We start from the raw sequence: 24281 nt of genomic DNA, 5'->3' as shown, positions 1-24281 counted from the left end.
CAGTGGAACAAGGGAGGGCTGGGAGGAGAGAGGGCTTCAGAGGAAAGCCATTACTGTAGGCCCTGGGGGCACTGGACACGTGGTGCAGTGAAGGGGTGCTGAAAGCGGCCTGGTCAAGTTTCCGGTGTGGTCTCCCAGGTCTTTGCATCTTTCCTTCACCCTCCAAACCCCCTCTCTGCCCTGTGGGCGACCAGCTCCTTCCTCACATAAGCCAACTGGGCCCAGTTTTATTTTCCGGACCCTAGGAGGGTGACCAGGAAGCCCAGGACCCTGGTGGGGCTCCCTCTCTTCCAGCAACCAACACAGAGCCCCAAGTGAGGGGAACTGGAGGACTAGCCACCCTTGCCCACACTGCCACACAGGGCCACTACAGGGGCCACACCTGGCAGCAGTGGTTAGCTATCTGGGGACACTCTGCACCCTGGTGGGGGCAGGGGGACTCACCTCCCACAACAGGTCCCAGTGGCCAGGCTCAGCCCTGGACCCCATCATCCCTGGAGGTCTGGTCACTGTGGGCTCTACAAGCCACCTCCTCCAGAGGGTCCACCAGGCCCCAGTGAGGGTCAGGGTCAGGCTGGACCCTAAATGTTTTTCCATCCATTTATCCTTCCAGCCAGCCAGTTGAGTTTCCAGCTCACAACCGGAAACATCTTTCCTGTTTCCCAATATTAGAGTTGGCGGCAGCAGCCGAGGAGACAGGGCCCCGGGGCAGGGGAACATGCCACCACTTCCCCTCTGATGAGGACGCAGGAAGCACGCTCCCAGGGTGGGTGCCTGCAGGACTCAGCGGAGGCCGAGGGAAGAGCTAGCCTGCTGGGCTGCTGCGCTCAGGCCCCCAGCTTGGTCGAGTTGGTTGTCTGGTTGAGCTCACGGCTGGTGCTGGCGGCAGTCATGCCCCGGAATTAGACTGGGGTATGAATTTGCTGTATGGCTCAGGAAACTCAACAGGGGCTCTGTATCAACCTAGAGTGGCGGGATGAGAAGGGAGATGGGAGGGAGGTTCAAGAGGGAGAGGATATATGTACACCTATAGCCGATTCATGTTGAGGTTTGACAGAAAATAACATTCTGTAAAGCGATTATCCTCCAATAAAATAAATAAATGAATAAAATTTTTAAGAGTCAAAAAAAAAAGGTGTGACATGTACAAGTCTCCCTGCATCTTAAGACTTAAAATTTTTTTCATTGTGGTAAAATACAATAAAATATAACAAGTAACATAAAGATAAAGCCCACATGCAAAAAAAAAAAAAAAGCCCACACGCAGCAACCAAGACCCAGCAGAGCCAAAAACTAAAATAAATAAATAATAAATATATTTTTAAAAAAATAGTGATGCTATGAACATGAACATACACATATCTGTTCAAGCCCCATATTCAGTTATTTTGGGAATACACTTGCTGGATCACATGGTGATTCCATGTCTAACTTTTTAAGGAGGCTGCGTCTTAGGTCTTTAAGACTCTGGATGCCCCCACCCAACAGGGAGGCCTCATGGTTCCTTCGTGTCTTGGTCTCAGGGTCAACACCCTCATCTGCAACTCTGGAGATATCTGAGTGGTCTCCTCTGTCCTGGGTCAAGGCTCGGGTCTGGAGTGTCAGGGAAGGGTCATCCACCCTTGACCTTTCTAGGGGATAAAAGTGAAGCAACGCCCTCACGGGCTGCCCACCCCCACTCCCTGAGGGGGCTCCTCTAACTGCCCCAGGACCCTACCCTGTCATCCACGCCCTTATGAAGTCCTCTCTCCTGAGTGCAGACTCGACTTGCCTCTAGAAGGTGACAAAGTGACAGGATGTCCGTTGTGAGACTGGACATTAAAGACTGGCTGCCATCTTGCTCTGGCACCGAGGAAGGAGCCGCTGTGTCCAGCCAGCACCCAGCAAAGACCTAAGGACGTGACAGCCATGCCAGGGGGCCTGGGAGCTCCTCCCAGGGCTTTCCTTATTGATCTCGTCAGCTGCAGGTCCTCTTGCAAATACATCCCCCAGCTCTCCTGTTTCCCGGACTCTGTCATCAGTCTCCCACGAGCCATTCCAACAGCCTCCTAGGACCCAGTCCAGGTGTCCTTGCCAGGATTTGGAAAATACCCTTATCGCTACCTTCCCCTTCCCCAGGCAAGTTCCACCCCTCCCCGCCCAGATCCTCAATATCCACTTCACTGCTCCCGGGTCCTGCTGGTACAGGCCTGCCTGGCCACAGCTCCCGGGAAAATGCTCCATCTCTGCCCATCATCAGGCCACACGAGACTCACCCCTCATGACGGTCAGGGGCTTGGAGGGGTGGCAGGCGGACCTGGGGAAGGACACCTACCTGGTGACGCCTGTGTGGCCTGGGCAGCAGTAGGCTGGTCTCCTCCAGTCAGGCTTCTGGCCACTTCTGCTGCCAGCAGTTTCGGAAGGTCTGAGTTCCGGGGCTGAGGGTTTCCACCCTGATACCCGATCTGGGTTGCAGGGTCTACCCTCTGCTATGAGTCCTGACATTGGCCCAGGAGACAGTGAAGCACAAACGCCCTTTCCTTTGCGGCCCCACACCTCCCCAGAATCAAGTCTTTGACCCGACTACCTGCAAACCTGCCCTCTGGCTTTAGGAGCTGTAACTACGTACTGCCTGATGGCTCTATGAGTGTCTTGGGCCTGCCACAGCGGCTGAACGGACTGGGTGGCTTGAACTGCAGAGTTTTATCAACTTACAGTCTGTGGGACTTCCCTTGTGGTCCAGTGGCTAAGACTCTAAACTCCGAGTGCAGGGGGCACGGGTTCAATCCCTGGTCCCCGATGTCACAACTAAGAGTTTAAGTGCCACACTGACGATCACACATGCTTCAATTAAGACCCAGTGCAGCCAAATATATATATTTATGTATTAAAATTCACAGTCTGGAGCCCAGATGCCCAAGACCAAAGTGTACAAAGCTGGTTCCTCCTAGGACCTCTCCTGGGCATGCAGGCACCACATTCTCCCTGCGTCCTCACATGGGTGACCCTCTGTGTGTGTCTGTGTTCTAATCTCCTCTTCTTATAAGGATACAGTCAGATTGGGTTAGTGTCCATTCTGAAGGCCTCATTTTACCTTAATTACCTCTGAAAACCCCCATCTCTAAATACAGTCTCATCCCAAGGTGCTGGGGGTTAGGACTTTAACATGCACACTTGGTTGCTGTTGTTTTTCCATAGCCCAGTCGTGTCAGACCCTTTTCGACCCCATGGACTGCAGCTCGCCAGGCCTCCCTGCCCTTCACCATCTTCCGGAGTTTGCCCAAGTTCCTGTTCCTTGTATCAGTGATGCCGTCCAGCCGTCTCATTCTCTGACACCCTCTTCTTCTGCCCTCAATCTTTCCCAGCATCAGGGACTTTTCCAGTGGGTTGTCTTTTCTCATCAGATGACCAAACTACTGGAGCTTCAGCAACAGTCTTTCCAGTGTGGTCCTTCCAGTGAATAATCGGGGTTGATTTCCCTTAAAATTGACTAGTTTGATCTCCTTGCTGTCCAAAGGACTTTCAGGAGTCATCCCCAGCATCACAGTTCAAAGGCATTAATTCTTTGGTGTTCTGCCTTCTTTCCAATCCAGCTCTCACAACTATACGTGATCACTGGGAAGACCAAAGCCTTGATTATATAGACCTTTGTCAGCCGAGTAATGTCTCTGCTTTTCAACACACTGTCTAGGTTTATCATCGCTTTCCTGCCAAGAAGCAGTCGTCTTCTGATTTCATGGCTGCAGTCGCGATCCGCACTGATTCCGGAGCCCAGAAGAGGAAATCTGTCACTACTTTCACCTTTTCCGCTTCTATTTGTCATGCAGTAATGGGGCTGGATGACATGATCTTAGTTTTTTCAGTATTTAGTTTTAAGTTGGCTCTTTCACTCTCCTCTTTCACCCTCATCAAGAGGCTCTTTAGTTCCTCTTTGCTTTCTGCCACTATACACATTTTGGGGGGATACAACTCAGCTGGAAACAGAGGGCTCTGGATCTCACTGTGGCCCTGAGCTGGCTGACCAGAGATTTCTTCGAGGCTTCAGGCTGCTCGATGTCCAACCCTTACAACTTCTGTTCCCTCCCCCGCATCACTCCGATGCTGAAGACAAGGCTCAACCAGTGGGCCCCTGCACACCCGTGGCTCAGGCCAGTCCACCCAAGGTGAGCAGCTGTTATGACCCCATCACCAGCACCTTGAGGAATGGGAATGGTGGATAAACCCCAGCTTTGTTGCTCCAGGGTTCCATCAATTCTCACCTCTCAGAGGCCAAGGCCGTCATTCAGATAAGACATCAGATTTTCTCTGTAGGAAGTCCGTGGCATCCTCTGCAGGTGAGCTCTGGGGCCAGCTGGGAGGATGGGTGACCGAAGACTGGGGAAGCTAGTTAAGGAAGGCCAGCTGGGCCAGCCTGTGGACCAGTCTGCACCACTGGGAGGAGACAGCCCTGGAAGCAAAGGGGAACCACCGGAGGTTGTAAGAACACGGTGTGGTGGGAAGAGTGAGGACAATCCATACATGCTTACGCTTTGGGGCGAGTCTGACGCGAGCAAAACCCCAGGCTTCATTCCCTACACTCTGGCCCCCAGCCCTGCAGGACCCCTCCCCATCTTTTCCAGCCTCCTTGTCACCCCCTTCTCCATTTCACTTGGCCTGGGCTCATTCTGCAGGAGCCCTTGGGTCCCGCCTCCTCCATTCCCACCTCACCTGTGCTCTGCATCCCGCCCTGATGGCCCAGATGCGGGCCTGGGCTTGTCTGCCCCCCTCACTCTGAGCACCTGGGTCAGGGGCCGCAGCCCCGGTGCCCCTTCCTGTTGCTCCCATTGCGCTAAGTGATTTGATTTGATTGAGCCATGCCGGATGCCACCTAATGTGACTTTGCTCAGCCTGATGACCTTGATGGTGGCTCAGGGCAAGAGTCAGCCAGCAAGACAGAGGCCAGGACCCAGAGGGCAGGGGTCACCTGGGGAGAGAACGACAGCCATGGAGGGAGGACACTGCACCCCTCAGTCAGCCCAGGTTGAAGACTCTGGACTGGCCACTTGGCTTCCAGAGCCGCAAGCTCCTCATCTGTAAAATGGGAGTGGGGATCCCAGCCCTCTGAAGAGACTATTCTCTAGGTCCAGTGTCCCATTTGGTCAAGACAGAGGGTTCTGGGCCTCCTCTGCCCTCACCTTGGCTGAGGGTCCCCAGGCCGGCTCAAGTTCTTCAGTTACCTTTTCTTAAAGAGGCCAGATCCCCACCACCACCCTCCAGGGAGAATTCAGAGAGGCCGTGTGGGAGACATAGAAAACAAACTTGTCCCTACCAGGGGGAAAGGAAGGAGGGAAGGATAAATTGGGAGGTGGACTTCCCTGGTGGCTCAGATGGTAAAGAATCTGCCTGCAAAGCAGGAGACCCAAGTTCAATCCCTAGCTCAGGAAGATTCCATGGAGAAGGGAACAACTCACTCCAGCACTCTTGCCTGGAGAATCCCATGGACAGAGGAGCCTGGCAGGCTACAGTCCATGGGGTCACAGAGTTGGACACGACTGAGTGACTAACACTTACTTACTTGGACTATTTACACACTACTATAAATAAAATATACAGAACCTACAGCGTAGCACAGAGAACTCTCCTCAGTGCTGTGAAAACCTGTGTGTGTTCAGTCACTCAGTCGTATCAACCTCTTTGTGACGCCATGGATTATAGCCCACCAGGCTCCTCTGTCCATGGAATTTTCCAGGCAAGATACTGGAGCAGGTTGCCATTTCCTTCTCCAGGAGATCTTCCCAACTTGCATCTCCTGCATCGGCAGGCGGATTCTTGACCACTAGCCCCACCTGAGAAGCCCTGTAAAGATCTATATGGGAATAGAATCTAAAAAAAAAAAAAGTGGATATATATGTAGGTATAACTGATTCATTTTTCTGTGCAGCAGAAACTAGCACCATATTGTAAATCAACATTACTCCAATTAAAAAAATTTTTTTTTTCTTTTAAAGAAAGCATGTGGGTGGGCATTGGTCCAGGGCCCAACTTGCAAAGGACCCGGGTGAACACTAGGGGTAAGCTGACCCTCCCAGAAGATGGGCAGTGAGTGGGGACAGGTCTAGACAGAGGCTGTCTAGACTTGGGGGTGACCGTGGCTGGTTATGGTGAGCCTAGCTTCTCCCTGTTCCCGGCTCCCCCACACCTTTGCGCATACCCCCTGCCCTCTGGAGGTGGGGTCTGGGCATGGCGCATGTGCACAGTGGCCACCCCAGCCTCAGTTTATCTGGAGGTCACAGATGGAGACTGGAGGTCAGTTCGGAGTAGGGTGGTCCCTGGCAGCAGGAGGGCAGCCATGGTGTCCAACAGGCAGAGGAGGCCTTCGTGGAGGGCAAGGAGAGGCAGCCTCCACCGGATTCATGGCTGTTTGAATGGACAGGCTTGGAGGGGCGCTCAGGCCAGTGACCACCTGCTACCACGGCAGTGAGACCTGGGAAGACCGCTGAGGCCAGAGAGTGGCAGGGCCGGCAAAGTCCACTTGCAGGAGTTTCTCTTGTAATCAAAATCAAGATTAGGGGAGGAAGAGCTGGCAAGTCAGAAAGGTAGGAGGATGAAAGGGAGGAGGCTCGGAGAGGAGGGGCCTCAGCTCAGACCCGCCCCAGGAGGAAGGCTCCACTCCATTCCAGACATGTTTCCACCAACAGTGACCCAACACCTTTTTCCTTTACTGTAAGAAAATACTGGGAGTTCTCTGGTGGCCGCATAGTTAGGATTCTAGACTTTCACTGCTGTGGCTGGGGTTCAACCTGTGGTCAGGGAACTGAAATCCCAAAAATGCAGAGTCCTAAGCGCTGGACCCCTGGGTAATTCCAGCAAAAGAAAGTCTTTAATCCTGCTTTACCATCTGAGCTACCAGGGAAACCCTAAATCCTGCTAGAGATACTACTAAAAAATCGGCACAATAATTTCAAACAGCAATGGGGCAATATCTAGGGAAACAGCACTATGTCTATTTTAAAAAGTGAATGTGTAGTTCAAAACCTTCCTACAAAAAAGACAGTCTGGACCCAGATGCTTCAGAAATGAATTCTATCACTGTCTAAGGAAGTAATGGGCTTCCTGGTGGCTCAGGCGTTAAAGCGTCTGCCTGCAGTGCAGGAGACCTGGGTTCGATTCCTGGGTCTGGAAGATCCCCTGCAGAAGGAAATGGCAACCCACTCCAGTATTCTTGCCTGGAGAATCCCATGAACAGAGGAGCCTGGTGGGCTGCAGTCCGCGGGGTCGCAAAGAGTTGGACACAACTGAGCGACTTCACTTCACTTCACTTCAAGGAAGTAATAATACCAATTCTATACAGACTTCCAGAAAACAGAAGAGGGAGGTGTACTTACCAGCTCATTTTATGAGGCCAGTATCATCTCGATACCAAAGCCAGACAATTTTCTTATTATAAGAAAATAAAATTACACACTAAAATCCTTAACGAACACAGATGCAAAAGCTCTTCATAAAATGTCAGCAAATCTAACCCAGAAATACATAAAAAGGAGAATATTTCATGACCAAATGAAATCCCAGGAATGCAAGGTTGGTAAACGTTTGAAAATCAGTATTATTCAGTACAACAATAGAGAAGGACAAATCTCACAAAAAACCAAAGACATCTGATAAAATTAAACATTCATTCATGATTAAAAAAGAAATCTCTCAGCAAACTAGGAGTGAATGGAAACATTCTCAAATTGATAAAGGGCAACTCTGTAAAACCTATAAATAACATCAAACTTACTGGTGGAAAATTGAATGCTTTTCTCCCAACAATTGGGAATAAAGCAGGGATATGAGCTCTGATCGCTTTTGCTCAATGTTGTACTACAGGTCACAGCCTGTACAATAAGTTACCAAAAAATAAATAACCATGCATACAGATTGTAAAGGAAGAAAACATCCTTTCTTACAGACTGCACGGTCACCTCCATAGAAAAACCCAAGGAATCCACACACACAAGTAGAACTAATAAATGAGTTTAGCAAGGTCATAGGATACAAAATTAGCAGACGCAAACATCAGCTGCATTTCTATACAGTAGCAATAAGCAACTGGAAACAGAAATTTTACAAAATTATCCTTCACTATAGCATCAAAAATCATGAAACACTCTTCCTAACAACAACAACAACAACAAATCTATATGACCTGTGTACTGGAAATGATCAAACATTGCTGAGAGAAATTAAAGAAGACCCGAATAAATGAAGAGATACATCCTGTTTGTGGCTGGGAAGATTCAATGTTAAGATGTCTTTTCTCCTCAACTTAACGTATAGATTCAACTGAATCTCAATCAAAATCTTAGCAGGCTTTTTTTGGTAGCAATTGACAATCTGATTTTAATATTCAAATGAAAATGCAATGAACGTATAGTACAAAAACCTCTTTGAAAGAGGTGAATAAAGCTGGAGAAGTCACAGTACCCAATTCCAAGACATGCTACAAAGCTTCAGTAACCAAGAGAGCGTAGTATTGACACAGAGAACAATGAAATAGAAGAGAGTTCAGAAAGAGACCCACAGTAAGGGTCAGGAGATTCTTTTACAAAGGCGCTGAGGTAACTCAGTGAAGAAAGACAGTCTTTTCAGTAAATGGAGCTGGAGCAACTGGGTGCATTTGCCAAACAAACAAACTCACATTGTACCGCATGCCAGGATAGCTTACCATAAATCATAGATCAATGTGTAAGAGCTGAAACAACAAATCTTACAGAGAAAACATGGGAGAAACATAGCCACCTTGGATTAGGCAAAGATGTCTCAGATGGGGCACAAAAAGCACAAGTCCTGAAACAAAAATATGATATTTGGATTTCATCAAAATTAAAAAACGTCTGCTCTCTGAAGATCAAATAAGAAAGTAGGAGAGCAAGTCATTGAACAGGAGAAAATATTTACAAAACATGCATCTGGTGAAGGACTTGCATTGGAACATACTGGAAGTGGAATGGCTGAAAAATCAGAATCAACAATTCAAAAACCCTGAAGAGCTTGAGGGCCTAGAAGGCTGTGGGGGCGATGGCAGCTCTCCCTCAAGGCCATTGGAGATGCAGGACAGTGAAGCTGCTCACGACAAGAGCTTGGAGGTTTCTTATAAAGTCAGACATGGGCCTGGGAACCACAATCCCACCCCAAGGTATTTCCTCTGGAGAAATGAAAACACATGTCCACATAAAGATCGGCACACAACCTTTTAGGGGAGACGAATTGACAAAATCTGAGAACAACTTGAGACTTCCATGGAGATTAAGGCTCTGTGCTTCCAGGGCAAGGGGCATGGGTTCAGTCCCAGGAAACTAAGATCCTTCATGCCATGTCGTTCAACCAACACACACACACACACACACACAAACTGGGAACAACCCAAATGTCCATGTCCACCAACTGGATGGATAACCCAAATCTCAGGCCACCCATCCGGTGGAACAAGACTTGGCGACAAACAGAAGTAACCACTATTACAGGCTATATCACTGGTGGATCTCAAAAACTTTGCCATATATGAGAAGCCAGATACAAAAGACTGCATATTCCATTTATATGTATTCTTGGAAAGGCACACCCACAGGCCCAGAAATCAGGTCAGTGATGGCCAGGGGCCTGGAGGGTGAGGATGGACTACAGGGGGTCATGAAGGAATTTAGGGGCAACAAAAAAGTCCTATACGTATTTTTATAGTACACTTTTGTAGCCCACCCCCAATGTTTTTAAAAATTTTGTTTATTTCCTTTTGGCCATGCTGGGTCTTAATTGTAGCATTCGGGATCTTTGATCTTCATCGCAGCACATGAGATCTTTAGTTGTGGTGTACAACTGCTTAGTTGCAGCATGTGGGATCTAATTCACTGATCAGGGATCAAACCTGGACTCTCTGCATTGGAGGACAGAGTCTTAGCCACTAGACCATCAGAGAAGTCCCTATTTTTAATATATTAGACCAAAAATGGGAGAGTTGAGTTTTTCGTAGGTGTTTACATGTCTACAGGGTTTAAGTAAAGAACTCCATTGTGATCCCCTCAAATAATTACTAAATACTCACTCCCCCACCTGGGTCAGCACAAATGCAGCCCCAAAGCATATTGCTGAACAGAAAAACAGATATATCAGAACTGGTGTTTTAAGAACAGGCCATGGAACTGTAAATCAACAATACTTCAACAACAACAAGAAGAAAAAAAAACCTGCCACAGATAACAAGCATCATTTTTATATTTGTGCAGCAGCAGTATGGAAAACTAAGGGAGAAACACCCAGTTTGGAGCAGTGGGAAGTTTAGGGGGAGGGTTAGGCAAGGTCTGGGAACATCCAGGACTTTAAGAAGAAAATATCTACAGTAACCACATTCTTTCACTCTATCTCCTCATCTGCAGTATTTTCTTTATCAGAACCTGACGTCACAGCAGGAACATGCAGATCTGCTGGGTTGTGTATTGTCCGCCTCCCTCTCCTAAGACGTCAGCTTTCCTCCGTCTCCCAGCATCCAAGACACAGTAGGTGGTGCTCTATCGATAGTCTGGATTGCCTTGATTTGCTCTGTACAGCATTATCCCAACTTCCCGGCACCCCAACCAGGGCCCTCGTGCCCCCTTCCCCCACCTCAATCCAGAGGCATCATGACCTTCTGCATTCGTACCCTTATTGTGGAAATTTTGCTGGTGAAAGGGTCAGTGGGTGACCTGGGGCTATGATTACATTTCCTTCTTGATAGAGTCTCTTGGTGTTTCTAGACGGTGCTGGACAACAGAAATATTTTTCATCACAACGGTGAACCAACATGTCATTTCAAACATTTTGTAACCACATTTAAAAAGGAAAAGGAACTGGTGAAATGAAGGCTTCCCTGGTGGTACAGCTGTAAAGAAACTGCCTGCCAATGCAGGAGGCATGGTTTGATCTCTGGGTTGGGAAGATCCTTTGGAGTGGGAAATGGTAACTCACTTCAGTATTCTTGCCTGGGAAATCCCACAGACAGAGGAGCCTGGAGGGGTACAGTCTATGGGGTCACAAAAGAGTTGGACACGACTTAGTGACTAACAACAATACCTTTTATTTAACCCAATTTGTCAGGAAGAGGATTGCTTCAACATTTACCAGCACACACGATTCATGACACTTTATGTTCTATTTTTATACTAAGCTTTCAAAATCCAGTGTCTTCTTGACTGGATGGTGCCCCACTCCATGCTGGGTGGCTCAAGCTTGGAGCTTCTTAAGAAGAACTGCATGGGAAGTTAAGAGTCCTCTGGTTTCTAGAAATGTCCTATTTCTGCCCTCGCAACCTGTGGCATGACTTGGAAGATGGTGGTCCTAGTGCAAGGACGTGAGGTGAGAAATCCTGTCACTGGGAACGTGGCTCCCTCAGCTGCAGCCAACAGGTCTGATGCCACGCTGAGCAGCGCCCATCTCCAGGAGACCTCTGTTCACACTCTAGAAACTTTCCATATCTTCTCTTTATTCTGAGACGTTTGAAACTTCATGAGGATGCAACATGGTCGAATTTTTTAATCCGTTAGCTGGTTTGCTGTTTTTATTGTGCCAGGTAGTTGGCAGACTTTTCCACTACGAAAGTTCTAGGAAGAACTTAGTATTATTTCTTCACAATTGTCTTCCTCCTCCGCTGGTCTTTGGAAACTCTGTCCCTCTGACCCTCCATACGGATCCTCCACCATCCCTTATCTTCTCTTTGCTAGTTTCTGTCTCTCTGACTTTTGTTCTTTCTTCTGTGAAATTTCCTCACCTCCTTCTTTCAATCCTTCTACCAAATTTTTAAGTTTTCAGGTATTATTTTGTACCTTTCAAGGACTCTTGTTTTCTTCCTGTTTTCCGAAGTGCCCTCTCCTAGTCGCATGGATGGCTTGTCTTTCCCTATCTGAGGAAGATCGTCTGAAGTTTTTTTCTGATTCCTGAATTAGCTCTTGTTTTTTCTGGTGTCCTCTTTTCTGTTGGTTCTCCATCTCTCAAGCATGTCTGAGTGAGGCACCAGGATGCAGTTTGGGGCTCATTCCCTGGAGTGGTAGGGGGGCATACCTGAAACAGCTTTGGACTGTTCCCTTTTCTGATTCCTATATCCTGTGAATGGTTGAGTAAAGTCTGACAGATCCACACGATGGAATACTAAGTGCCCACATACCATGGTGTTGAGAGGACTTCTTATGAAGATGGGGAAATGCTTATGTTACCAGCTATGCGGGGATACCTTGACATAAAACTCTATCAAAAGCAATGAATTAAGGCACAGTAAAGAGATCTGAAAGGAACCACCCTGTGACGTTAACAGCTGTCTCTCTGGGGGTACCATCTCTTTTCCCTCTGCCCCCTTTTCTGCAGCTCCCAAATCCAGGGTCCCTCTTGCCCTGGGTTTCTACCGAGAACCACCCTGTCTGGCCACGAACCACCCTACCTGGCCATGAACCACCCCGTGTGGCCACCTCTTTCCTAGCCGCTTATCGTCTTCCCGCCAGAACCTGAGGCTGGGGTGTCTGCTTCATCGGCAGTACTAGCTCATACCACTCAGCCAAATGCCTAAACTGAACTCTGGGTGTGCCTCCAGAGCCCACAGCACAGACAGAGGGGACAGCACTCCCGAGGCTGCAGAGGGCAGCCCCCCGCCCCCCGCCTGCCCTGGCACATGGGAGCCACCACATCTCCAAGGCGCCAACGGGACTCTCAGGGACTCAGTGGTAGACAGGCCCCTTCCTCAGTCCCCAGACCTCCAACACTCCGTGGGAAGGCCCAGCCCCCTTCGTTCCCAGTTTCTGGTCTATTTATGTCTTATGAATTCAGTTATGTAAATAAAGGTGGCCCAGCCCAGGGAGGGGCCCTCACCCCCATCTGTTTCCTCTCCCTCTGCCTCCTGCTCCCCGCTGTGTCCATACATTTCAGGCATGCCTCCCACCCCCATATCATACACTCTACATTTATTCTTTCTCATCTCTTCCTGCTAGAACCCAACTGGGGGCACCCAGAAGCTCCCCCCAGACTGCCGGGCCTCCACCCAACCGAAACATCTTCAGGAAAATAAGGTCCAGAGGGCCTCTCTGAAGATCACACAGCAGGGATGACCTTCCCAGCTCCTCAGGTTAATCCCACATCTAGGAAGAACCTCTAGATTCTCCCCTGAGCCTCACAGACACCCAGAGTGGTGCCAGTTACCCGGCTCACAGTGAGGCAGGAGCCCAAGGTCACAAGCAAGATTCCACCTACTCAGATCAGTGTGGTCCCTATGGGTGCCCCACCCCCAGAGAGGTGGGAGGAGAGCTGGAAGAGAGGGGCCAGAGGAGGGGAGAAGAGCGTGGAGGATGGTGGTCTTTTGGGACCAGTCTCAGAAAGCTCCCCGCCCCCAGCACCTGCCCCCAGCGCTCACACAGTCAGCCCTATGCAAGCAGAGCTCTACTTTCTGACCTTTGCCTTCTGGCATTGCCTGAACCAAAACAGGCTGCTCTGGGGGCAGGGTTCCAGGTGGGCTGGTAAGAATGGGGGTCTGGAGGGCACTCTCAGTAATACTCCTCCATCCTGAGGCTTCAGACAGTGGCAGGGCAGGTGTGTAGAGGTCAGGTTACCAAGCACCGACCACCTGTGGGCATGTCATGAGGTGCTGGGACCAGCTTCAGCTCAGCTCTGGGGGCTGGAGGGTGGGGGAGCCATGGGTAGAGGAGAACCATATGCTCCAATGTCCCCCCACCCCCAAACAGAAGTAGAATTTAGAGAAGGGCCCCAAAGGTAAAGGACAGCATCTAAGAAAGAGCTGACCCAGTGGGTCAGGGAAGGCACCCAGGACAGCAGTTGACAGTGGATTCCAGAGAAACATGAGAGGGAGAATTAGGATTTGATGATGGGCTGGAAACCTCAGGATCCCTGCCGGGTGTCCAGCTGGTGGGTGGGCGGAGGAAGTGCATCCAGGAAATGGCAGCGGGCCAGTGGAGAGGGGTCCTGATGTGGCTCTGGGCATCAAGCAGTGTGAACACCAGGAGACCAGGGTGGTACGCAGGGAACTGTCCAAGGGAAAAAGGAGGAGAGTGCAGAGAGGAGGTGATGGGAATGCCAGCCTGGAAACCACATCCATGGGAGAATGTTCCATAGGAGGGCATGACCATCAGGGTCCCCGGGTCCTGAAGTGCCAGCAAAGATGAGGCCCCAAAGTGTCCATGTGGTTTGGTGACACTGAGGTCACTGGAGACTGACCGCTGGGGTGTGTGTAGGGGTGCAGGTGAGGAAGTGGAAGGGGTCCTAAAGCAGCAGCTGAGATGCTGGCTGGCTTTAGACCGGAGGGGTCAGGGGAGAAGAGGACATCAGCAGGAGGGTGAATCTGGGATCTGGCGTTAGGAAGGAGAAGTTTGTGGGAAGGAGCAGAGCGTTGTCCTCTCCAAGCAGGAGAAGCGGCGGCCAGGCACTCTGGGCAGCCTGCTTGGTGAAGAGGGTGGGGTTGGGGGCTGTTGGATGAACTGCGCTGGAGGGGGCTTAAGGGAGAAGACTCGGCACACCGGGCTTAAAGAAGCATCCCAGGGGCCACCCCTTCCCCGCCTGGCGTGGGCTCGGCCCGTGGAGGGCCTTGGCCCCCGCTACAATCCAGCTTGCTCTGGGCGCTGGAAGGGTCACCTAGGAGCCACGTTGAGGGCTAAGTGGAGCAGCAGTCCTTCCCGCAATCAGCACCCGGGAAAGAAGTGACGAGGGCCCAGAACGCGGAGGAAGTGAGAGGAAGGGGCAGGGGGCCACAGCCCGCATCTCCGGTCGCGCGCCTACCACGCATCCCACCTGTCCGTCCACCGCTCCATTCCCGGCTGGGAGCTGCAATCGGCAGTGGGGAACCCGGGCGGGGGTCTCCCCACTGAGCTCTGGGTGGGGAGGTCTGCGGGGCGGCGTCCTCGGGGAAAGGCCCGCAGTATAGGAGTCCGCGAGGCAGGTGCCGGCTCCGGCGCGCAGGGAGGGGTCTGTCGGGCAGGGGCTCCGGGGCGGCGAGTCGCTCCCCGCGGCCGCGGCAGGAGCGCGGAGGCGCGGGCAGGGGCTCGGAGCGGCAGGCGGGGACCCTCGGCCGCCGCTCCACCTGCCGGCTGCTCCTGCCCCCGCCCCCTCCCTCCCCCTCCGCCGCCGCCCAGCGTCGCCGCCGCCGGAAAGTTAGCGTGCGGCTGGCGCGGGGCGCGGGCGCGGGCGCGGAGCCGGCGCTGACCCTGATCAGGCAGCGCTGCGGGGCCGAGCGGCTGCGGGCCCCCGACCCGTGCGCGCGGAGGACGGCGGAGAGCGCGGAGAGGCTGGAGCGGCCCGCGGTGAGCACCTGGGACGGGCCCGAGGGCAAGTTCCCGGCCAGGGGCCGAAGGCTGGAGCGCGGGACTGGCTGGCGCGCACCCCTCTCGTGGGTGGGCGGTCTCGACTCCCGGGTATCGCCCTCCTCATCCGTCGGACACCCCCTTCCCAACCCCAGGATGCGCCCTTCCAGCTCGGACGGGTCAACCTGGTTCCGAACTACCCGGAGGGCTGAGGGTCTCAGCGCTTCCTCCGTCCTCTCCTCCCCCGGGGAGCGCGTCCCGGGGTCGGGGAAAAGAGTGGGGTGTCTGTGGCCGCCGGGCGCTGTGTCCTGCTGCCTCCCTCCACTCCCTATTCCTCCCTCCAGCACCCCTCTTTTCCCCTCCTTGCGCATACACAGAACCGCGGAGACACCCCCAAAGGCGCGGGGATGGGCGCTGGGCAGCCCTGCTTCACTCCAGCAGCGGCTGCTCCCCAAAGCTGCCCAGCAGTGTCTTGGTTACCCGGGTTTCCCCGGAGGGGCCGAGGGGCGACAGCACCCAGCCTGACACATTCATCTGCGGAGCCTACACTTATCACTCTGATCCGCAGAGAGGGTAGGGCACTGCCCAATCTGCCCTTTCCTCACCCGGCAGCCCCCACGCACAGGCAGGGCCACAGGGTTTCTGCCTCTACCAGGAACCCACTGACTCCTGATGTCTGAGCACCTGCCTTCTCCGGGGACCCCTCGGGATGTTGTCCACCTTTCTGTGCTGGGGCATGAGGGTTGGTGGGGCAGTAGCACCCTGGCCCACTTCCAGGCCCGCCCTGCCCCCACTGAGTGGGAGAGGACGCAGGAATCAGGCTTTGTCAACAACCTGTGGCCGGTGATCTGATCTCACCCTGGGGCCATGACCTTCTGCCACTTGCTCTGGTTTCACAAACACCCACCAAGCCCATTCTCATCAGAAGCTGGCAGGCCCCATTCAGAAGCTGGGGTGACCAGTGCCCGCCTCGTGGAGCCCAGCCATTCTGTGGGGGGAGGGGGTGTTTTCCCCACTTCCAGGCCTGGAGTCTGGGACATCCCCAAGGGAAACTGGGGAAACGGCTGAGCTTTGAGCCCCCAGGAGTGGTGCATTCTGCCAAGCAGGGGGCAGAACACATGCCCCCCGCCTCAGCCTGTGGAGTGGGGGAGGCTGGGAAACAGAGGAGGGGGTGAGCTGGGGCTGGGAGAAACCTGGCCTTCTGTCCCACCTCATCAGTGTCTAATCCTGAGCTACCTGTGCCGGGCAGGTGCAGTCCAGGGCCAGAGAGGGAGCTGGGCCTCCAGGTCGGTGAAGGGAGAAGGCTTGGTCCCTTGCCCTTAGTCCCCCACCCCCCACTGGCTCCCGGGCCGTGCCAGGAGAGTAATAAGGTGGAAGACAGCAGCCCTGCCTGATGCCACAGCCAATGGGAGGCATGGAGGGGCACCTCTGCATCCAGGTCTCAGTCCTCATTCATTCAACAAATATTTATCCCTGGGCCTGCCAGGCTGCCTCTGGGGTTGCAGTGCCCCCCACGGTAGGGAGGGGGCCTGGACCTGATACTCTGTCCTCCTCTTCAAGTGGCAAAGCTCATTTACTCTTTGGTGATGCAGAGCCAAGGATTTTACAAGTAGGAAGCCGAGGTTCTGAAAAGTTCAATTATTGATATTTGCCCTTGGTCCCAGGACCAGAAATGGGCCCTGCAGTGTCCCCCTCTCCTGTGGGGTCAGCCTTACACCTGGGCGCTCAGGGCAGGGACCTCAGGACCTCAGCCTTGCACACAGCTGAAAGTCATCCCGTACCCAGCCCTCATGCAGAGAGGTGCCTTGAAATCTTGCCCATACTCCCCCTGAAAGGCATGAGGGGCCTCATCCATTTTTGCCGCTTCTTGTGTTTCTATCAGAGTCTTAATGACAGCGGTCATCCTCCTCGTAAATTGGTGGCGGGGTGCTGATGCCCTGATCCCTAGGGCCCTGGGGCCTGGGTGCCTTGAACTGGTTACCCAGCCTGGGATCTGTAGGTACTGAATTGTGTGGCATGAATCTTCAAGGATTCCCAACCCCATGTGCTAGACCAGAGTAAAGGGTATGGAGAATCACCCTCCGCCCTCCCCTGCCCTGGCTGGGGCCCCAGGGCAGCCCATCCTTCCCTGCCCTCTACCCTGGGGCTCTGCTTCTCTCTATGGTTCCCAGACTGACTGACTCCTACCTGGAAGGCAGACTGGCCCAGCTGTTGCCCTGCCCACCTTGAGCTCTCCTAACAGCCCTAGGAAGTCAGCAAGGTGAACTTCCACTTTTCAGAGGGGAAAGTCAAGGCACAGCTGGGCCACCCCCCACCCTCCAGCTGGGCTCTGATGGGGCCAACATCTTGCTTTGGAGCTCCTCACTGGACGAGTCCGGCCGTATCACGCTCCCGTCACCACCGGAGGCAGGGCCTCTGGGCTGGGACAGCTTATCGGGTGGTATCTTTTCTCCCCTTGTCCCCTGCTTGCTATGCACCTTCCGCTCCGCCTCAGCCATCCTTTGTCACTCTCTGCCTCCCCCGCCCCTCCAGCCTCTAGTTATCCAGGCTGCCTCTGTCTCCCTGGGCCTGCCCACCCGTCTCCCCTTCTCCCGCTGCAGGGCCTCACACAGCAGGCTCTGTGGCCTGGGTGGGCAAGGGCAGGGCAGCAGGCTGTTTGATAAGAATCAGGAGATAAGGCCTTTTGGGCTAGGGACACCTGAACCGCCCCTCGTCTTCCACCCGCCTGGGGGGCTACTCCCTGGGAAAGCCCTCCGGTCCAGCTCCTCCAGAGCAGCCCTAAACCTTGGCTCCTCACCTAGACCAGGACCTGCAGACCAGCGACTCCTGGGCCCTCCCTCACCAGGCCTGACCCACACCCTGGCCCAAGGGTGAGGAGCCCCACGGCAGTCTGTGTGGACCCACCACATGGCGTCCCATGCAGGGTGAGGAGTGAATCACAGGAGAGTCCACGTGAACTGGCCCCCTGAGGGCCCATCTGGACTCCAATGGGAGGAGACTGAGATCCAGGGTTGTCCGGGAACCCGCCACCTTCGGTCATAGCCTGTGCCCCTCCTCCCTACCTCCTCCCTGGCTTCTCCCAGGCACCGCCTTACAGCCAGCCAGTTTCGTCCATCTGTCCATCCATCGGTCCACCACATGCTCACTCTGTGGCAGGGTACCTGGTGGGAGGGGCCCATCCACAGCCCTAGAGGGGCTCGCGTAAGGGAGCCCCTCGCTTTGCCCTTGTGGAATTCAGTAGAGCAGAAAACGGACTCTGGAAGCACTGACACAATGCCTGATGGGGCCGCTGATGCCTCAAGCGTGGCTCTGGCCAGGACCAGGCACCTCAGGCCCCCCACTGCAGGAATCATGAGGGCAGCGGTCCTGCGTCTGAGCCCCCGGCAGCCCGGCAGTGCTCATCTTAAAGGAACACACTGCGGCTGCCTGCATGTTATGGCCCAGGGAACCCAGGAAGCCCGTCTTGAGTCTTAGGTGGGGTCCAAGGAAGCCCCTAGACACCCCAGTCCTGGGCAAGGGAGTATGCCTGTGCCAGGGACCACCTTAAGCATATGCCTGGCACTTCTGGCTCCTGGCAAGGCTGGAACCTGGCCCAGAGCCACCTCAATAACCACATCCCTGGGGACTAAGTGATGATGGATGGTCCCGGCACCCTACCCGGGCCTGCCAAACTGACTTTCCCAGGGGCTAAGAATAGTGGGAAGGATAGCAAGGGCTGAAGGAGGAGGTGGGCAGTTACGGAGGCTGCTTCCCCTCCTGACATCCTTGGTACCAGGCAGGACTGCAATCACTTAGCTAGCATGGAGGGGAGGGGCTCTGGGGCCGGCCCAGCCCCCAGACAGACAGTCACGGGCCGTGAGAAAGCAGCTCCCCTTGGGTGTTGGCGCCAAACCCCCAGGCACGGGGCCAGACCTCAACCCCCAAGTGGCAGAGTGGCCACTTCTTGCATCACTTCCCTCCCAGCTCCCACTCCATCAGTAGGATTTGGAGACTCCGAGGGAGGGGTGGTTTTAGGCAAGCAGGACACCCTGCTGATCACGAGAGAAACCAGCTGCGCCTCTTCACACCAGAGCCTGCCCCCCACCGCACAGACCCTGCTGCTCTGATACTCGCAACCCCAGAGGAGCGTGCACCCGTGAGGACCTCTTTGTCCCAGCTGTGCAACCCCAGCCAGATGTGGGGGGCAGCTGCCCAGAGGCATGCCCCCCATCCAGCCACGCTACCCCCACCTCTTCCTGCTGCTGCTGCTGCTGGCCTGCCAGGTGAGCACTGCCCGTCCCCCATCCAGCCCCCGACCCCCACCAGGCTGCCTGCTCCCTGTGCTGATGCCAGTCTGTCCCCTCTGTCCATCCATTTGTTCCCCACCAACCCCCGCAGCCAGAGACCCCCTCCGCTCAGGTGATGGATTTCCTGTTTGAGAAGTGGAAACTCTATGGTGACCAGTGTCTCCACAACCTGAGCCTGCTGCCCCCGCCGACTGGTGAGCCCTGTCTTCGGCCCGAGTCCAGTGCCCTCCTCATGGGAAAGCCCTGTGCCCCCAACCCCCACCCACCCATTTACAAGTGAGGAAACTGAGCCACAGAGGAGCTAGTGACTAGCCCAGGGCTACAGATCAGGGTATCTAAGAAATGGAAGAACTGCCCCAGAACTGGGGTGCTTCACCACCCTCCTCTGCTGCTGGGCACCAGCCCTCCACACCTGAGGCCTGGACACAGTTTTCGCTCCCATGGAGGCAGTGTGTGGGGGAAGTGAACCGGGAGGGGCAGGCAGAGGGCATCGGGCCTGGTGACGCGCAGGGAGATGGGCCATTATTTAGAGTGCTCAGGGAGACCCAGCACCAGTGTTCTGGACAAGTTCTGAAGATCACTTGGGTGCAGAGAGAGAGAGACTAGGGCAGGAGAAGCGGCCTGGGAAGCCAAGCCATTGTCTGGACGAGGAAGGGGGCTGGTGTTGGGCCCAGAAGGATGGCAACAGAATTGGGGTTCAGCCTCCAGGGACAGTAGTACTGCCAGAGGGGCACTAGGAAGAGGGGAGACTCCCAGGGTGAGAGGCGGGGCATCCAAGGGGAGGTGGCCAGGCATAGCTGGAGCTTAGGACCAGGCTGGACAGAGGCGTCCGGGGCAGGCAGGATGGTCAGCACGCACTGGAGGGAGCAGAGAGCGTGCCACAAGGGCCGTGGGTGCCAGGCCCTGCTGAGGAGTAACCCGGCCCCGCCTCTGCAGAGCTGGTCTGTAACAGAACCTTTGACAAATATTCCTGCTGGCCGGATGCCCCTCCCAACACCACGGCCAACATCTCCTGCCCCTGGTACCTGCCCTGGTACCACAAAGGTAACCGCAGGAGGGATGTGGGGGGTCCCCCGAGGGGGTCGAGCGTGGGGGCGGGGCGCTGACCAGAGCCTGCCCCTCCCAGTGCAGCACCGCCTCGTCTTCAAGAGGTGCGGGCCCGATGGGCAGTGGGTGCGTGGGCCTCGGGGGCAGCCGTGGCGAGATGCCTCCCAGTGCCAGATGGATGACGAGGAGCTTGAAGTCCAGGTCAGTCCGCGGTGGGTGCCACGGCGTGGGGGTGGGGTTTGGGGTCGGGCGAGGCGGCCCTCTCCAGCCCCGACTGGCCACTGCCGTTTGCAGAAGGAGGTAGCCAAGATGTACAGCAGTTTCCAGGTGATGTACACGGTGGGCTACTCCCTGTCCCTGGGGGCCCTGCTCCTGGCCCTCGCCACCCTGTTGGGCCTCAGGTACACCCACTGACTCACCCGGGGGTGGGGGGCGGGGCCACAGTGGGCAGGGGGCAGGGACTAACTCGCCGTGCCCGCAGTAAGCTGCACTGCACCCGCAACTACATCCACATGAACCTGTTCGTGTCCTTCATGCTCAAGGCCAGCTCCGTGCTGGTCATCGACACGCTGCTCAAGACGCGCTACAGCCAGAGGATCGGGGACGACATCAGCGTGAGCGTCTGGCTGAGTGATGGGGTGAGTGCGGGGTGAGTGCCGGGGCCCGGTTTCTTGGCCTCCGGGCCCCGGGGTGGTAGGTGGCTGGGAGGCCTGTGCTCACGCTGCCCCCGCGGCCAGGCAGTGGCCGGCTGCCGGGTGGCCGCGGTGTTCATGCAGTATGGCATAGTGGCCAACTACTGCTGGCTGCTGGTGGAGGGCGTGTACCTGCACAGCCTGCTGAGCCTCGCCGCCGTCCCCGAGAGGAGCTGCTTCCCCCTCTACCTGGGCATCGGCTGGGGTGAGTGGGCTGGTGTGCGGGGGTCAGGGGTGAGGGCAGGCAGCCCAGGGCCCCGGGACCAGAGCTGTTCTTTCCCCGCCACAGGTGCCCCCATGCTGTTCGTCATCCCCTGGGCCGTGGTGAAGTGTCTGTTTGAGAACATCCAGTGAGTATCGGCTGACTGAGGGTGGGCTGGAGAGGGGCTCACCTCTGCTGGCTGGGAGGTGAGCCCAGCCCTGCGGGGAATGGCCATGTGGCTTCAGGGTGTGAAAGCGGCTCGGGGGCCTCTGGCCAGCATCGGTGGGGGGTGGTAAGCAAACCTGGCGCCTGTGGTAGAGGTCATTGGTCATTATCTCCCTTCTTTTCCTGAGGCACTAATTAGATCCCACAGAATCTGGGATGGCGGGGGCGGGGGGCGGGGGGTGGTGCACTGGGAGGCTGCCAGGACACAAGCAGTCCCTGCCTTGTAGGTGTTGGACTAGCAATGACAACATGGCCTTCTGGTGGATTCTGCGCTTCCCTGTCTTCCTGGCCATCGTGGTGAGGAAACAGGTCACCTGCTGGCACCGCAGGGAGGGCTGAGAGGCTGCTGGAGTTGCCTCCCCCTCCCCGCGCCAGCCTCCCGCTTCCTCCATCGGCCTGCAGCAGCCCAAGGGGACAGACGGCCCCCTGCCTGGGTGGGCAGGGAGGAAGACCTGGCACTCTGCCAGGACACTGGCTGGCGCCCTGTGCCTCGGGCCAGGCTTCTCATCCTTGAGTGGGTGCCCACAGCCCTAGGCCCCGGAAGCCAGGGCCTGGCTGGCTGCCCAGCCCACCTCCAGGAGGGATAGGTCAGGGCCAGGGGCTGCCCTGAGCTGTGTCCCCCACACACAGATCAACTTCTTCATCTTCATCCGTATCCTTCACCTCTTGGTGGCCAAGCTGCGAGCCCACCAGATGCGTTATACTGACTACAAATTCCGGTGGGTGTGGGGTTGTGGGGGGGTAGGCAGCTTACAGACCCGGACACCCCTGGGGGCCAGAGGGGGTATAGGTGGGTGTGGGGCACCAGAGCCCTGGTGAGGGCCTGGGCCAGGTGGCTCAGGTTCCACCCCCACAGGCTGGCCAAGTCCACACTGACCCTCATCCCCCTGCTGGGAGTCCACGAGGTGGTGTTCGCCTTTGTGACCGATGAGCACGCCCAGGGCACTCTGCGCTCCGCCAAGCTCTTCTTCGACCTCTTCCTCAGCTCCTTCCAGGTGCCTTCCTGCCCCATAACCGCCCAAAGCCCAGGCCCTGAGCGGCCCTGACCCCACCCCTCTCCCCAGGGTCTGCTGGTGGCCATTCTCTACTGTTTCCTCAACAAGGAGGTAGGTGGTGGGGGGCGGGGGGGGCGGTGTTTTGGGGGGAGTGTAGACACCCTCACCCTACCCCTCAGGTGTGCAAGCCCCTTGTGTCCACTTGCACTCACTGGGCTCAGCTGCTGGGATGCTGGGTGTCAGGCCTGCAAAGTTGGGTCAGCCTCAGCCCTGCACCTAGAGAGGGAGAGGCTCCCAGATGTCCTGTTTTCTGTGGGGACAGAGCCTGTCTGGTTATATAACCAGGGCACCACACTGCCCTTCAAAGCTGGCAGCTTGGGGATCCTGGGAGGGTGGCAGGGGCAGGCCCTGGGTATGGCCCGACCTACCTGCCTACCCCAGGTGCAGTCAGAGCTGCTGCGGCGCTGGCATCGCTGGCGTGAGGGCAAAGCACTGCAGGAGGAGCGCCACGCTGGCAGCCACATGACCAGGCCCCTCGGGGGCCCCCCCAGTGAGAAGCTGCTGCTTGCAAGGGGCAGTGGCAGCAATGGGACTAGCCAGGACCCCTCTACCGAGACCCACTTGGCTGGTGGCCTTCCTGGATCGGCCGAAAACCCCCAGTGAAGCCCCCAGAACTCCCGCTGGGGCTGGACTCAGAGGCCCAGAGAGGCCATCACCAGAAATCTGGAACTGATGTCCAACAGAGGCTAGAGTGTGGAAGCAAGACAGCACCCCTGACCATACATTTCCCAGTGTCGTGGTCTGAGGGGCACCTGCTCTGTGCCCATGGGTGGGGGACGGCGTGTGGTGGGAAAGCTGTTCTGCGAACATGGGCCCCTTTGTCATCCTGGGTGTCAGCGTGCCCACGTTCAAGGAAACGTGTCCTCCAACAATAAAGAGCTCTGTGTACACCCTGGGTAGAGAGCTGGGCTGGAGAAGGGCTGGCTGAGCCCAGGGCTTCCCCATGAGAAGGGAGTGGCCATGGACAGCCCGTATGGGCTCACCCCCTCTGGACTTTTCCTCGCTACCCCATCATACCTGTGAATTGGAGCTGGAACCCCTGAGGATGTGAGTGGTGGCTGGAAGTGCCCCACCTGCATGTGCTGCCCCCAGTCCACTTTAGGTAGGCTTACCCCCACCCCCAGCCAGAGTGGCCAGTGCCCATTCAGTCTTGGCTCCCCCACCCTTGGAGGGTCACCATTCGCCTGCAGAGAGAAACGAAGGGAGTTGACGGCCGAGGGGTGAGCCACTGACATCACAGTCCTACCAACCCCACATGAATACATCTTGGCTCCCTGCTGGAGCCGCAGCCAGGGCTGGACTCAGGTCCAGTGAGGGCATCACTGGACAGGCCAGAACTGGATGTCCTCTATGGTCTCTGCTTCCACCCCAGCATCGCAGTCCACCTTGCCAACTGAAGCAGGGAGAGATGAACGCCCCAAATTGAGACCATCCAAGTGCAGACACAGCCGCTTTCCTGACTGTGGCACAACACAACAGTCAGTTCACAGGAAGTCCCTGCAGTCCTTGCT

At 55.5% G+C, this 24281-nt stretch overlaps 2 protein-coding genes across 12 annotated transcripts; one reads left to right on the top strand and one right to left on the bottom strand.

Annotated features, from left to right (window-relative positions):
- Positions 1-2840: 2840 nt before the first annotated feature.
- LOC138415493 (voltage-dependent P/Q-type calcium channel subunit alpha-1A-like) lies at positions 2841-15634 on the bottom strand. Its single transcript, XM_069544108.1, has 2 exons — positions 14755-15634; positions 2841-4426 (listed from the first exon to the last, which is right to left on the bottom strand). Exons 1-2 carry the CDS (start codon positions 15632-15634, stop codon positions 4242-4244), a joined length of 1065 nt encoding a protein of 354 aa, XP_069400209.1. The 3' UTR covers positions 2841-4241.
- Positions 14467-23660, top strand: GCGR (glucagon receptor). Of its 11 annotated transcripts, XM_069543769.1 has the most exons (16): positions 15117-15263; positions 17435-17523; positions 18065-18187; positions 19334-19525; positions 19641-19743; positions 20486-20593; positions 20676-20797; positions 20891-20997; positions 21078-21234; positions 21334-21493; positions 21578-21638; positions 21943-22012; positions 22346-22434; positions 22572-22710; positions 22780-22821; positions 23152-23660. In XM_069543769.1, the coding sequence occupies exons 4-16, from the start codon at positions 19463-19465 to the stop codon at positions 23371-23373; spliced, it is 1443 nt and encodes a 480-aa protein (XP_069399870.1). In that variant the 5' UTR covers positions 15117-15263; positions 17435-17523; positions 18065-18187; positions 19334-19462; the 3' UTR covers positions 23374-23660. The 11 variants fall into 11 exon arrangements, 10 of the variants coding, with proteins under 10 accessions (XP_069399867.1, XP_069399868.1, XP_069399874.1 ...); XM_069543770.1 differs by lacking the exon at positions 18065-18187 and having other exon boundaries at positions 15080-15263; positions 19355-19525; XM_069543768.1 differs by lacking the exon at positions 18065-18187 and having other exon boundaries at positions 15097-15263.
- The last annotated feature ends 621 nt before the right edge of the window (positions 23661-24281 follow it).

This window comes from Ovis canadensis, chromosome 11 (genome assembly GCF_042477335.2).
Source record: "Ovis canadensis isolate MfBH-ARS-UI-01 breed Bighorn chromosome 11, ARS-UI_OviCan_v2, whole genome shotgun sequence".
Taxonomy (NCBI): Eukaryota; Metazoa; Chordata; class Mammalia; order Artiodactyla; family Bovidae; genus Ovis; species Ovis canadensis.
The sequence above is the reverse complement of the archived record's forward strand: the minus strand, read 5'-3'. Positions and strand labels throughout refer to the sequence as shown.